Genomic DNA, 13,975 nt, shown 5'->3' with positions numbered 1-13,975 from the left:
TTTTTTAGTTCTGACACTTCTGGACAATTAAACGTGCCCCGGGTCAAGTTGACCCATGAACATTATTGCTGTCCCTAAGAAACAAACATAACAGGAGGGTTAAGTATTATTAGTACAACCTATCCAAAACAAATACGCCTCTCTTGGTTTGTTAGGAATAAGATGAATCAGAATTTAGGCAAAACGTTATCTTTATAGACTAATATGCAGGCGGATCTATATTAATTAGAATATTGTAAAATTATTTTTTTATTCATAACTTTGATTTAATTTTGATGATTTTGGCAGCTATGTCAAACGTCTGAATAGTGTGTTCATTTATACACTCAGTACTAAGGGTTGAGCTTGTTTTTCACAACTTACTGCATCAATGCCGCATGCTACATGTAGGTGATCAGCCTGTGGTACTGCTGAGGCGTTATTGAAGCCCAGGTTGCTTTGATAGCTAGCTTTCAGCTTGTTTTGTTTTTTGGTCAGATGTTTCTCATTTTCCTCTTGATAAATATCCCATAATGTATTCTCTTAGGAGGTCAGATCAGGGGAGCTGGCTGGCCAATTGAGTCAGCAAACCATTTTTTAGGAGTTTTGGCGCTGTGGGTAGGTGCCAAGTCCTACTGGAAAAGGAAATAGACATCTTCACAAAGCTTGTTAGCATATGGACACTTGGAGGTGCTCTAAACTCATGTGATAGATAGCTGCATTGGCCTTGGGTCTGATAAAACATATTAAACTAACACCATAGATGACATGGCTCCCTAAATCATCATAGACTGTGGAAACTTCACACCAGACACTTGGACCTTGATTTCCAAATATAATTCAACATTTACTCGAATCTGAAAAGAGGAGTTTGGACCACAAAGTAACATTTAGTTATTTTGCTCCTTAGCCCAGGTATGACTTTTCTGATGTATTCTCTGGTTCAGGAGTTGTCTGATATCAGAAATATAATAGTTTTGGCCCCTTTCCTGAAGATGTCTGTGCGTGGGGGCTCTGTATTATTGTGTGAGGAAGAAATTAGCTAATACTGATGGTCCCTTATTATATAGCAGCCTCTGTGAGTGAATGTTGTGTGAATGGGTGAATGTGACGACCAATGTAAAAGAAATTTGAGTGGTCAGAAAGACTAGGAAAGTGCCATATAAATACAAGTTCATTTATCATTTACTCAGAGATACATAGTAGTCATATTTTGAATAGAAATGAACTCAATCTCAAAATGAAATATTGTAAAATGTTAAGATGTATTTTTACATTTTATGGCTATAGGCCATAATTATCAAAATGAAGATAGAAAAACACTTGAAACATTTTTATTAAAATGTCATGAGTCTAGACGTATCAAATCTTAACTTTCTTAAATAACTGAAGGAAAATAGTGAACTTTTTCACAATGTTCTAATTTATTAAGATGCACCTGTTCACTACTGGACAAAGAAGAGACACAAACATGTGACTGTTTCTGTTTTTGGAATGTGTCATAGAAATGTTGCTCCTGTTTGTGACGAGACATTATGAAGTCATAATGATCCATTCTGGAACCCGGTCAAGACTTGAGACTGGACCCAACTCCAGACAGATCTTGTAAGTCAGGAGAGAGACCTACACTGAATTTAAAGAGAGAAACTTATCCTCTTCAAGAGCAAAGATGAGTGAAAATACTTTGAACGGCAGCTCTGTTTATAACGAGCTCCGTCTAGAGCAAGAGCTTTGTGATGCAGTGATCAGAGTGGACGGTGTTGAAATTCATGTTCACAAGATTATCCTGTGTAACTGCAGCCCTTATTTCAGGTGAGTTTTTATTGGGTGTTAATGGGGATGTTGTCATATTCACAGTCTTTGACTAAGGAAGAAATCAGCAAACACGGGTTAAACTGTAACACAACTAAATACTTATGACTGACAATGATTTATGTGACTATTTCAAATCATTTTGTGATCTTCTTGACAGTTTTGAAGGCATAAACTAACCTTGAATGTATAAAGACTAACAATATAATGCTTGTTTAATGCATTCAATGCAAATGTACAAATTATAAACATCTTCTTGCAAGACTTCTGTTTATTACAGTATATCAATGTATGTGATGTGACTGGCTGGAGGAATAAAACACTGTAATTTGTTTTCTGTTAGGCATTGCATTTAACTTAGTAACATCTACTCTTAGAAGTTCAATATTGCAATTTTGGCTTGATATACTCATTTTGTTAAGTGTTAGTATGAAGATTTAACACTAAGCATTTAAATCTCTCTCTCTTTACCTCCTGTCTGGCCCACAGAGCCCTTTTTACTCACTGGTCAACCCCACACTGTCGGGTCTTTGACATTCCCAATGTTTCATTGGACATGATGAAGTTCATCGTTGAGTTTGCCTACACTGGCTGTGTCAGTGTGGCTCAGGAGAACATACGTGAGCTCTTTATAGCAGCAGACCAGTTTAATGTACAGGGGATCATACAAGCCTGCAGTGCATACCTGGAGAATCAGCTCATCCCACAAAACTGCATTGGGATCTGGTCGCTTTCAGATGTCTATTACACCCGCAAACTGAAAAACAAGGCTTATGCCTTTCTTCTGAGTCACTTTGAGGAGGTTGCTTCCTCTTCTGCAGAGTTCCTTCAGCTCCCTGCACAAGAACTTGTTAAACTTCTTGAGAATGATCATCTGAATGTGAAGAAGGAGAAGAAAGTGTTTGAGGCCATCATTCACTGGATCAACCATGCGCCTGAGGAACGCAGTGGATACATCACACTGCTTTTGTCCTGTGTAAGTGAGGGGTGGAAAATTTTTCATCTGCCATATCATTTACTTTATTTACTTTAAGGTCCAAAATCCAGTTATAGAAGAAAAAATCTATGGTGACGTGTTAGATTTACTTCCTGAATTACATCATCTCAAGACAAACAATAGCATAAAGCAATGAACCTCATTTCATGAATCTGTTTATTCTAGAGCTGAAACCAGTTTGATTTATTGGACCATTTTCAATATCTGGCTGTTTATGCATTAATGAATTGTTTGTTTGTTTTTCTATTCTTACTTTTTAAAATTTGTTTTAAGACTGACATTTCATGCAGTAATTCTGTGATTACCTTTAAAATTGGCTGACCTGATCACTCATACTGAGCATGGTTAGGTTCTCTTTGGACTTTTTGGTATCAATATTTGTCCTCATGTCTCTGTACAGGTCAGGCTGGCTTTGATAATTCCACAATACCTCCTGGAGACTGTTGCAAAAAACGAATTAGTGGAGGCAAGTGAGGAGTGTCGAGCAATTGTCCTCACAGCTCTGGATACTGTTATAGACCTGCGGACTGGAGGGCTCCCTGACTTAATTCCCCTTCACCCAATGGCCCGCCCAAGACTGCCGTCTGCCTTCCTGTTGGCTTTTGGAGGCTGGAGTGGTGGCGCTCCCACCAGTAGTTTTGCATCATATGATAACCGTGCTGAATGCTGGGTCAGTATCACTGACGATGAGGCTGAACCCAGGGCCTACCATGGTACTGCTTTCCTCAATGGATCACTTTACTGTGTTGGTGGCTTTAATGGAGTAGTGCAGTTTAGCACAATGAAGAAGTTTGACCTGACCACACACACCTGGCAGGAAGTCGCACCAATGCATTCAAAACGTTGCTATGTGAGCGTGACAGTGCTTGACGGGCAGATATACGCATTAGGAGGTTATGATGGTCATCACCGTTTGGACACTGCAGAGCGATATGAGCCCAGTACCAACCAGTGGACTTTAATTGCACCCATGCATCGTTCTAGAAGTGACGCCAGCTGCACAACCCTCCATGTCAAGGTTGGTTGAGCTAAAAAAAAATAATAAGTTGGGAAAAATAAGATAGCTCTGTGGAAGGAGTTTGAGAAACTTAATTCATTTACAAAATTATAGATCATGCTATCATTAAGAGATCATTCTCAAAATACACTTTACAGGAAGAAATATTCTCAAACAAAATGACAAAATCAAGATATTTAATCTTTCTAACTATAACTAAGAGGAGTACAATGGTACTAGTGACTCCTAATCCTTTATGATCTATTATATTGCATTCTTACATTTCAATTCATTTTGTTTCCATCAGGTGTATATTTGTGGTGGCTTCAACGGGACCGATTGCCTGTCATCCGCTGAGTGTTACAACCCAAAGACTGACCAGTGGACACTGATTGCACCAATGGGAAGCAGTCGCAGTGGAGTTGGAGTCATTGCATATGCAAACCATGTTTTTGCAGTAAGGACATTGAATACTCTTGATACTGACACATCACAGAACACAGTACAGAGGCTCTTAAATGTTAGCAGAGATTTCAAATAAGACTTGGACTGACATTACTTAAGTCAGCAATGCACTTGTAGATTGAAGGAACTGATGTCAACAGTTAGTCATAACTCCACTGAAGGGACTAATACATGGATTTAGTTTTGATAACCTAATCATAGTTTCATGACATTTTCAAGAAAGAAAGAACAAAATTGATATTTGATATTTGATATTGCTGACAGTAAAGTTATGCTAGAAGATAAGAAGTGTAAAGAGACTGCACAATGCATTCGAGAAAACATTATCCAAACAGATAACTCATATGATTTTCAGGCAGGAAAGTTGTCAGATAAAAAATATTGCTTGAAAATAATAACACTCCACAGTCTTACCCAAATAATGTTTGTATCAGCTGCCTCCTTTTTCTGTTAAATATTCCAGAGCTTTAGTTTGTGGCAACAGTGAGGTTGGGGCTCAAGAGTCCTGGGTATAAAAGGGGGCTGAAAAACACAACTCTCTGTCCTGACATCATTTCACCTCTTCTCTTATAGGTTGGTGGATTTAATGGAATCAGTCGTCTGCGAACTGCTGAATTCTATAACCCCCTCACTAACACTTGGCACGATGTGCCCTCCATGCTGAACCCCCGGAGTAACTTTGGCATCGAAGTTATTGAAGACCACATCTTTGTGGCTGGGGGCTTCAACGGCCTCAGTACCACCGCTGACGTTGAGTGCTATGACTTTGACACTGGTGAGTGGTCTGATGTCAGTGACCTGGAGATCTCCTGCAGTGCCCTGAGCTGCTGTGTGGTGTATGGACTCCCCAACATGGCTGAGTACGCTGCTCCTCGTCACTTCCTTCAACTCTTGGATGAGGAGCCAGATGAAGTGGAGTGAACAAGATTCATCGAACTTTGAAATGCAAATAAATATAACTGAGCATTATACTACTCGTATTATTTCAGTACTTTCAAAGATGTACAGGGACTGCAAACAACACTATGACCTTTGACCTTACTATTGGTTACAGGGAAAAAATACTATTTTTACTTGTCCAGAAACAGAAAAACACATAAAACTGTCAGACTAAGGGAAGAGACAAGTTAAGACTTGATATTTCAAGACAGAATGAACCTTAGTATGTATTTCATGCAACCAAATGACAAGCTAATGTCAAGTCCACGGCCCATCTTCCTGTCCAACTGCATACTTTATAGGACAGGCAAAAGGCCTCAAAACAAACAACAACAACAACAAAATAATCAGTAAGCTAAAAATTAAATGGGAGCCTGACCCCAAAGAGGTACAGTACATGTAGTGTCTAAGTGCTGTAATGAAAACAGCAATCTGTATCCAGGAGGAAACCAGTTTTATCATCTCAAATAAACAAGACTGAATCATCGTCATTAAGTTTATAGTTTCTTAATGTATGATCACACAGTCTCTAACTTTGGCAAACATAAAACGTAGGCCTCACATTTCCCTGTCATGCTAAAATATAAGTTTTATGCTTCATGTAGGGCATTGTGCAAATAGTCCAAAATGTAACAGTATCCATCCTCTGAGAGAACATTCCCCTCTGAACAAGGTACACAAACCCATCACAGGACAACAAATAAACAACAAAGCATTCTCATTTCCAACATTTTATTTCATTAGGAAGTTTGAAATGTTTTATTACAAATACAATTATATTAGCATCTTGCTTTGTTGTTTTATGATGTTGGGCCTCTAATGGCCTCGCACAGAGGAACTGCACATAATGGTTAGTATAAGGGGATCATTTATTAGAGAAAATACTTCACTTTAAATAGTAAAATAGTGCATTATATTCTATAAATGTGTGGATACAAATCTAAGTATTTAAAAGCATTTAAAAATAATTCCTTACATCCCAAATTGAAACTGAGGTTCAGTTGAACAACAGAACACAACATCAGCAACAACAGCATCAACTGTTGTAAGAATAATGTCATAGCTCATTCTTTCACCACAACATTGATGGAGCTCTTGATGTTCTGCAGTTTGTTGCTGTCAAAGTTTACCAGCAGTACGCCGGAGCCAGCACTGGTGGGACTGAACTCAACGCTGGCCTTGGCTTCCTGTTTGGGACCCACAGCTCCAATTCTGCATAATAAATCATACATACACATACAATGAAAATCATCAGCCCAAAAATAACAAATTAGGTTGCTATCTTCTTGTCTCTATCTTTAAGTGTATCAGATAAATTACTTCAGCATTCATGCTTGAGTCAAGTTTTTCTGACTGTTACTAGAGGAGAGAGAAGAGGAGCAAAGAATTCTCCTGAATCCTCTCACTACTGGCTGGTGTTGACTTACTTCTTTGTTATGGGTTTGCCATCGGTGATGCCGACTCCCTCCACAGTGAAGCTGCAGTCCTTCAGGGTTTCTGGTAAGGGGTTTACCAAGCTCAGTTCTGCCGTCATCGGCTGGTTGAGTTGAGCATCTCCCACCAACTGCAGTGAAACAGGTTTCATCAGGTGGTTTAATGTGAATGGTTCATATTATGCCTACAACTTGTTGAACCACCTAACCACAAAATGATAAATACTCCAGAGCATTTTTACTGCTTCCAAATTCCTTTCTATCATCCGTACCTTGATCTGTGTATCTGGCTCGTCTAGCACAATGGTCTTCTCAGCCTTATTGTAATTTATGGTCTGCTTGTCAATGGTGATGGCTGATAGCTGGATCAACCTGTCAGAAGTGATTGCTGATCCATATTTTTTATACTCCAGTTTCAGGGACAGACGCTTTTCTGGAAAACCAAACATTTTATATCAGGTGAACAAACAGGTTCATCATGGAAAGCAACGTTTTGTTCGTACAAAGATCAGAGCTAACCTTCACCAGGGGGCACCTCCACTTTGTCTGAAGTAAACCCACAGCTCTCTCCTTCTCTTCCATTGTAACCGACAGCTCTGGCAAAGAACAGGAAGTTGACGGTCCTGGCCTCCATGCAGTTGTTAGTGAGGATTGCGTACACCTCAAAGTCTGAGCCCACGATCATGTTATCTGCCAGTTTTATCTGAGATGAAAATGATGTTGATTTTGATGTCATTCAAAGATGCTTCTTTGGGTACATAATAAAATGTTTAATTTTCTATTTTCAGTCACCATTGCAAGCACATATGTGACATTAGCATGTGTGTTGGCAGTTTTCTGCATTAATCAGTATTTCTGTTCAACCAATGTAGGGTATTTTGCAACACGATTGTTGTTCCTCTTTCTTTTGACACGCAATCTTTATCTAGTTCCCTTGTCATATGATATAGATCATATGGAAAGTATGTGCAAGTAAGAAAGAAAGTAATGTTTCCTCGTCAGAGCCTAGTCATCTTCCAGTTTTTTCTAAAAACCGTCATATCATTTGCCCACTGTTAATCATGTATACAACTTGAGCTAACCTAGCTTTGAAGTAGCATCATGAATGCTTTCTTAAATAATTGAATTCAGTGTTGGGTTGAGAGCAGTTTCTTATTCATATGAATGAACACTAACACCTTAAGATGGAGCCCAGGCTCTTCTCCCCTCTGCTGTAACTTGTTGTTGTGTTGAGCCTTCTCATACACTCTCCTTTCCTCCTCTGAACCTGTAAACCATCAGAATCACACAGAATGATGCAAAGAGACTTCAATAAATAGAATATGTACATTCATAGGGCATGTGTTTCTGAGTATTATGTATGTCTGTGCACTCTTCTGTACCTTCTGCATACTTGTACTGGTGTGTGATGTCATGTCGCAAGTCTGAGCCCACAGCTTTGGTGCTGATGAAGCGCCCAACAGACTTAGTTGATCCACTGAACTTGACAAACTCTCCACTGGATAAGCGTACCAAGTCCACAATATCTGCATTGACCTTACCCCCAAACATAGAAGAAGATGACTTAAAACAATGCTTGTTAGAAAGAGATTACAGGCTACAGTTATTTAGTGGAATAAAACAGACATGAACATCAGCTCAAGGAACCTGTAGGAGAAGATACCTCTACACAGAAAAACAGTATGTAACTAATATTTAGAACACAAATACTATAATCACTGCTTATAGGTTAGATTAGAAAAAAAAACTCACCTCAGCAAAAATAAAGGAAGCATCATACTTCTTAGTCAGCTCTCCCTCCTTGATGGACTCCAGAGAAGCAGGTCCACAACAGAAAACCCCTGACATAAATACACAGAGACATGGTTAAGTTAAGCAGATGTTACACACAGTAACACATAAAGGACATAAAGCCAGCTGTGGCTCAGTGATGGAGTCAATTTTCTTTCACTTGGTACATTGGGGGCTAAAGAGTGCCTCATATTAAATAGTACTGGTGAGCTGGAAGATCAGAAGACAACACTGATTGTTGTCTTGCAACGAATATCTTAATACAAAAAGGATGAGTACCCAAACAGTAAAAGGTTTCATGACCAAAATTAGAAATACTGTTTTAATTTGGTTTACTTTATACAGATGATATGAGTTAGCCGTTAGCAACGAAGAGTCTTGCCTGAAGTAGAAGGTCCCAAAGAGAAAATATAACTTAAGATATGCATCAAAGAAGCAGAAAATTCCATGCAGGTCACACATCCTTTTCACGTGCTATGTCTCAAGTTCTCAAGACAACTTACCAACCACAAGCTATACATCATGCCTTCCACAAAAACCATGACTACTGTCAGAAACACACGCAAACCACTGTGGTAAAATCCTGTGACTGCAGCATGCAGTTTTGTTATGACCATCTTTGTTTCAGTTTTGATAAAGTTGCTCTTAGTTTTCATTGTTTTATCCTTCCTGTGTGACAGGTTTGGCAGTTAAGCATGATGATGTCTTTAGAGACACAAAATACATTTTTTTAGGTCGAATTTTACCATCACTTCTCTCCTGTGGGGTTGGGTCACTGGTTTGCCACCCATCAAAGTCTGTTCCCAAATCCGGACGAGCCATCCAGCTGTCCACCCAAACATGGAAGTTCCTGGTAAATAATTAGATAATGGAAAAAATATATAAAAATAATATTGAATTTTACTTTTTGATACATTACTTAGCTAAGAACAAATGTAAAACTTTTTTTACACTTCCCTATACAAAACCAGCGAATCAGATTAATTTACAAATGTATACCAACATTACCTACCTTCAATAAAAAGCAAACAAACACATATATGAACTTCTTTTTTCTTTTGTTCTTTCTTTTTTTATGGTAATGGCTAATCTAGCATCTTATGGCTCATTTATCTTATTTCTTTGAACATGAAAAAACTCTTTCTTCTTCTTCCTGTTCTTTCTTTAACCTCTATCTACCCTTTTTTACAAGACAAGAACAATCTTAATATTTTCACTTAACCATCCTCTTCACTTTGTATTTGGCCCAATATTGCATTATTTTTTGTAAATGTATATTTTCCCTGAGCAGGAAATAGTTGAAAAAATGAAATAAAATGTAATAAAATAAAGTAACTACAGCTGATGCTGCTACTCCTCCTCCTCATCCTACTACTGCTACTACTACTACTACTACTAATAATAATAATGATAATAATAATAATAATAATAATAATAATGATAATTATTGAAGGTTCCTCTGAGTCACTGCCACTGCAGACATAGATGTTCCAGATTCCAACTGCTATGGACGTGCCAGCTGCTTCATTACTACTATATAAATCTCACCACTATCATCTCTCTCTCTCTTTTCATCTCCCCTATCCCTCTTTCCGACCCCAACTCGGTCTCAGCAGATGTATGTCTAACTTAAGTCTAGTTCTGCTTGAGGTTTCTGCCTGTTAAAGAAAGTTTGTCCTTGCTTCTGTAACTTGCTAAATACTGTGAAGTGCTCTGCTCATTGTGGATTAAGAAGAGAAAAGACTTGATCTTGTGCTATCCTGATGTTGGGTCTTTGTTAATAATTTAACATAGAGTACAGTCTAGACCTGCAATGTTTGTAAAAGCATCTTAAGATAACATTTGTTGTGATTTGGTGCTATATAAATAAAGATTGGTTGGTTATTAGATTGATTATTATTATCATTTTTAAAGTAGAATTAGTAGTTGTAATAGTAGTCATAGTCGTAGTAGTATTATTATTATTATAATTATAATATTGAATATCGAAATATTGTTCATTTTGGTAAAGCAGATGCACAAGAGAATCATTCATACAGTGCATCAATAATAACTTGATAACTTACCAAACTGAATCACCTCCAGAAATTCTTTCCCCGTCTTCATCATACAGGTTTTCAATCACCAGGTTAGCATCTGAATCGTGAGCCGATCCAAAGTTAGTAACCACTCGACATGGGATGCCCAGGGCACGGGACACTGAAGGAGGAAGGAGAGTCACACTTCATCACGCCTGCTATCTAAAGCACACACTTGAGATAGCATCTGTCATCAAAGACCCGTAATAAAGACATCACACAAAAATATCACATGAGGCAGATGGCTTTGAATCCATGAGATTAGTTTCCAAATTTAATTTAATAAAAGTTAAACTTGAAGTTGTGACTTGGATGACACTCTAACCTGTGCACGCAACAGCAGCGAAGACCCAACATTGGCCGTACCGGACGGGGCCACTTTCTGCCCATTTGCGCAGAATCTCCCCACTGCCAATCCACATTCCTGGATGAACCCCGCCGGAAAACTCTCCCCACTCTCCAACCAGGACCCCTGTGTCATCATTACTGTTGATCTGAGGGCACAGACAGGGGGGAGGACAAACAGAAAGCATGGAGACTGTAAGTGAAAAAGAAAAATTTAATCCAAAGTTTTCATTCTGAGCATGCTTATCATTATCTTCACTATTCTGATTCTTTTGTTGAGCTGTAATTTGTATGTCAAAGTATACATACAGGTTTTTTGTTTATATTTTCTATTCCAAGTGTAGGTCTTCGATGTTAAAAGTATCCTACTTGTTTTCTGGATAAAAAAAAACAACCTCACAAGATATATATGAAAAACAAAAATACAAGAAGCATTCGTCTACGCCTATACATTTTCTCTGAGCTTTTGTCCACATTAGTCTGGCCATGCAAAAAGTTCAAATATTTAGAAGGTTAAACAGCAAGGCACAAAGCCATGCTTTTACACTGACTGACATCTGGGCAGTCTATTGCGACAAATACCAAAGTTTTGACTTTGAGTTTGACTTTTAAATACACCTTGTATGCAGATCATACATTTCCCATTAGGATCCAGGGGACTGCACTTATAACTGCTACTTTGTGCCAAATTCAACCATTCAACACATCACACATGCACACATTCACACGCTGATGGGGGGGGGGCTTGCAAGGTGCCAACCCACCAACAGGGATCTAATCTCATTCCCACACACTCAATCACACAGCAATAACTAGGCCTCTGCGGGCCTATTATGGGGTTCAGCATCATTTCCAAGGACACGTCTACATGCAGACTGGCAGGGCTGGGGTCAGACTGCAAAGCTTCTGATAAGAGGACATGCTGCTCTACCTCCTCAGCCACCAGCACACAGACACTTGAATTATAGACACAATTTCCTGACAAGGTCATCTTAAATGATTAAAGCTAGATTTGTGGATCAGAGTTCTTGACAGTAAAATGATAACAATAAGTTCACAAACTGGGACAAACTGCTGATTTTTTAACGCATACTTAGTTGAAATAGACTTGGATTCCCCAAACAGCTGTCTGGCAGTATTAAAAATACACCCACAGACTTAAATTTATTGCAGTGCTTAGAACTGGCCACCTGCTTAGAACTGTCACTGGGCATGTTAAAACTTAAAAAAAACAAACCCTTTTAACATAAAAGTTGTCCAGGGAGGATCGAGAGATTCTAAAGAATGGAGGTGGTTTCCCTGCAGAGCAGTACCCCAATAAAGAGGCACACTGAGGGGTGTTCTGGTGCACCCATTGAGAGTCTATAGGGACACCATTGTCATCTCTGTGTGCAAGGATTGCATAATGGCTATTCATAAGCTGGAATACACTTGGCATCAACTCTTTATTAAACCCATGCTGAGACTTACCATGGCACTCAGCACCCTGGTCACATAGATGGGATTTCTCCTGGCAGTGCAGTCCTTGTCAGCATCAGACACGTATTTCGGGTTGTCGTCCAGGATCTTCAGACATATATCCAGTATCCCTAATTCAAACTGATGAGAGCAATCACAGTGAACAGGCAATAGAGATTTAAGATGTGCTCTACACATCTAGATTTTTCATACTTCCATTATTTTTTTTGATGTAACTGGATTTTAGACTAAGAGGTATTCAGAGCTCACAACATTTTTATGTACAATCTAATGAACTAATGAACATTTTGTGTACCTGTCCAAAGTTCCAGGGCGTCCCTTTGATTCGTTTAAATGTTCCTCTGTAAACCTGCCCATGTTGTTCTAGAACATACTCCTTCCTCTTTGACTCACTGCGCATGTAAACAGCATCTCCTGTGAGTGGATCAATGAAAGCACCATGTCCATTTATCTCAGCATGTCTGCATACATAACCAGGCAAATTTCAGACAACCAAATGAACTTACTGTGACACCAGGCATTAAAAAGCAGGGTAAACTTTCCCAAACTGGTCTTCTGCCCCTCCTGGTCCAGAGTCAGGGAATAGACCCCTATCGGTGCATTGTGTGAGGAACAGATAGATACAGACACTGTGTTTCCAGAGGAATCCTTTGTGGCAGAAGCGCTCCACTCTGTGTCTACTATGGAGTCACTCAGGCCAAAGGACACCTTAGTGTCTGATTCTTTTCTGGGTAATGGACCTAAAGAGAGAGAGAAGGTTGTGAATAATAAATCTAAAACAAGATGAGAGAAACATAAATCTTGTGCACACACCAGGGATGCATTCTTGCATGCACACACAGCTCCTCATCATATTTCTCTCCGTGTGTAAACTACTGTGAAAGAAGATGCTTACCAGTTTCTACAATCAGTGTGAAACTTGTTTCACCCAGTTTGAACTCCTTGCTGCCATCTTTCAGATGCAATATAATGTTGAAGGGTTGTCCTCTCCTGACAATCAAACGCTCCTCTGCAAACAGTTTTGTATGGTGGCTGCTGCTGTTTTTCTTAATGTCCAGATCACAGCGCTCAATGTCCAACGCTGTGTGGGGGAGAAAACAGAATATGTCACATCTATTACGACTTCTGTAAACATTAACAGACTAAAATATTGGACTTGAGGATAAAGTGATCAGATCGGAATTGGTAACTTTAACAGCTTCTTCAGATGATATCCCGATAACCCCCCCCCCCCCCAGCAGCAGATAGTGTTACTTTGTTTCTATATTTCACATACACAGACTCTGTAAGGTGGAAACTAAGTTAGATATAAGCCTACTTTTTACTACTTTGACTTTGTTCTGACAGATAAAAATGATTCTCGTCCTCCTTACCTTGACTCATGTCTGCAGTAAAGTTCCTGTTTTGCGACCTCTGATGGAAAGCGACACTTAAGTTTCTGTCTGTACTCACCGGCAGTGAGTGACCTAGCTTTCTGGAACCCCTCAGAGATATTTGTAGCATCTGAAACCCGATCGTTACGCCCCTCTCCGTCCATTCGTCACGCCGTGATCTGTTTTCGGTCCGGAGTGGTGAACAGGCTTGTACCAATCCTTCCTCTTTTTCTTCAACGTGACGCTCAGCCTACCTGTCCAGACATCCTTATCTTCAATTTGGTGAT

The 13,975-nt window shown here is 39.2% G+C and overlaps 2 protein-coding genes across 3 annotated transcripts; one reads left to right on the top strand and one right to left on the bottom strand.

The window, feature by feature from the left end:
* Positions 1–1,515: 1,515 nt before the first annotated feature.
* LOC117821229 (kelch-like protein 10) lies at positions 1,516–5,219 on the top strand. The gene is made up of 5 exons (XM_034695373.1): positions 1,516–1,791; positions 2,281–2,767; positions 3,189–3,806; positions 4,093–4,242; positions 4,824–5,219. The coding sequence occupies exons 1-5, from the start codon at positions 1,649–1,651 to the stop codon at positions 5,169–5,171; spliced, it is 1,746 nt and encodes a 581-aa protein (XP_034551264.1). The 5' UTR covers positions 1,516–1,648; the 3' UTR covers positions 5,172–5,219.
* A 687-nt stretch (positions 5,220–5,906) lies between these two features.
* On the bottom strand, positions 5,907–13,975 carry LOC117821642 (protein-glutamine gamma-glutamyltransferase 2-like). Of its 2 annotated transcripts, none has more exons than XM_034696064.1 (15): positions 13,689–13,816; positions 13,211–13,396; positions 12,822–13,055; positions 12,611–12,729; positions 12,307–12,435; positions 10,817–10,985; positions 10,480–10,612; positions 9,160–9,263; positions 8,375–8,463; positions 8,005–8,158; positions 7,801–7,889; positions 7,142–7,325; positions 6,895–7,055; positions 6,617–6,753; positions 5,907–6,401 (listed from the first exon to the last, which is right to left on the bottom strand). In XM_034696064.1, exons 1-15 carry the CDS (start codon positions 13,696–13,698, stop codon positions 6,254–6,256), a joined length of 2,046 nt encoding a protein of 681 aa, XP_034551955.1. In that variant the 5' UTR covers positions 13,699–13,816; the 3' UTR covers positions 5,907–6,253. The 2 variants fall into 2 exon arrangements, with proteins under 2 accessions (XP_034551955.1, XP_034551956.1); XM_034696065.1 differs by having other exon boundaries at positions 5,935–6,401; positions 13,768–13,975.

The sequence above is a fragment of the Notolabrus celidotus genome, chromosome 11 (genome assembly GCF_009762535.1).
Source record: "Notolabrus celidotus isolate fNotCel1 chromosome 11, fNotCel1.pri, whole genome shotgun sequence".
Classification (NCBI taxonomy): Eukaryota; Metazoa; Chordata; class Actinopteri; order Labriformes; family Labridae; genus Notolabrus; species Notolabrus celidotus.
This window is presented reverse-complemented; position numbering and strand designations above follow the sequence as displayed.

Bases quoted from the DNA above. Each gene is read 5' to 3' on its own strand.
- LOC117821229 (XM_034695373.1), top strand. From the start codon at position 1,649: ATGAGTGAAAATACTTTGAACGGCAGCTCTGTTTATAACGAGCTCCGT. The intron at 1,792-2,280 runs GTGAGTTTTTAT...TCTGGCCCACAG, and splicing joins AACTGCAGCCCTTATTTCAG to AGCCCTTTTTACTCACTGGT. The intron at 4,243-4,823 runs GTAAGGACATTG...CTTCTCTTATAG, and splicing joins ATGCAAACCATGTTTTTGCA to GTTGGTGGATTTAATGGAAT.
- LOC117821642 (XM_034696065.1), bottom strand. From the start codon at position 13,852: ATGGACGGAGAGGGGCGTAACGATCGGGTTTCAGATGCTACAAATATC. The intron at 13,056-13,210 runs GTAAGCATCTTC...CTCTCTCTTTAG, and splicing joins CACACTGATTGTAGAAACTG to GTCCATTACCCAGAAAAGAA. The intron at 10,986-12,306 runs GTAAGTCTCAGC...CTGTGCCCTCAG, and splicing joins CCAGGGTGCTGAGTGCCATG to ATCAACAGTAATGATGACAC.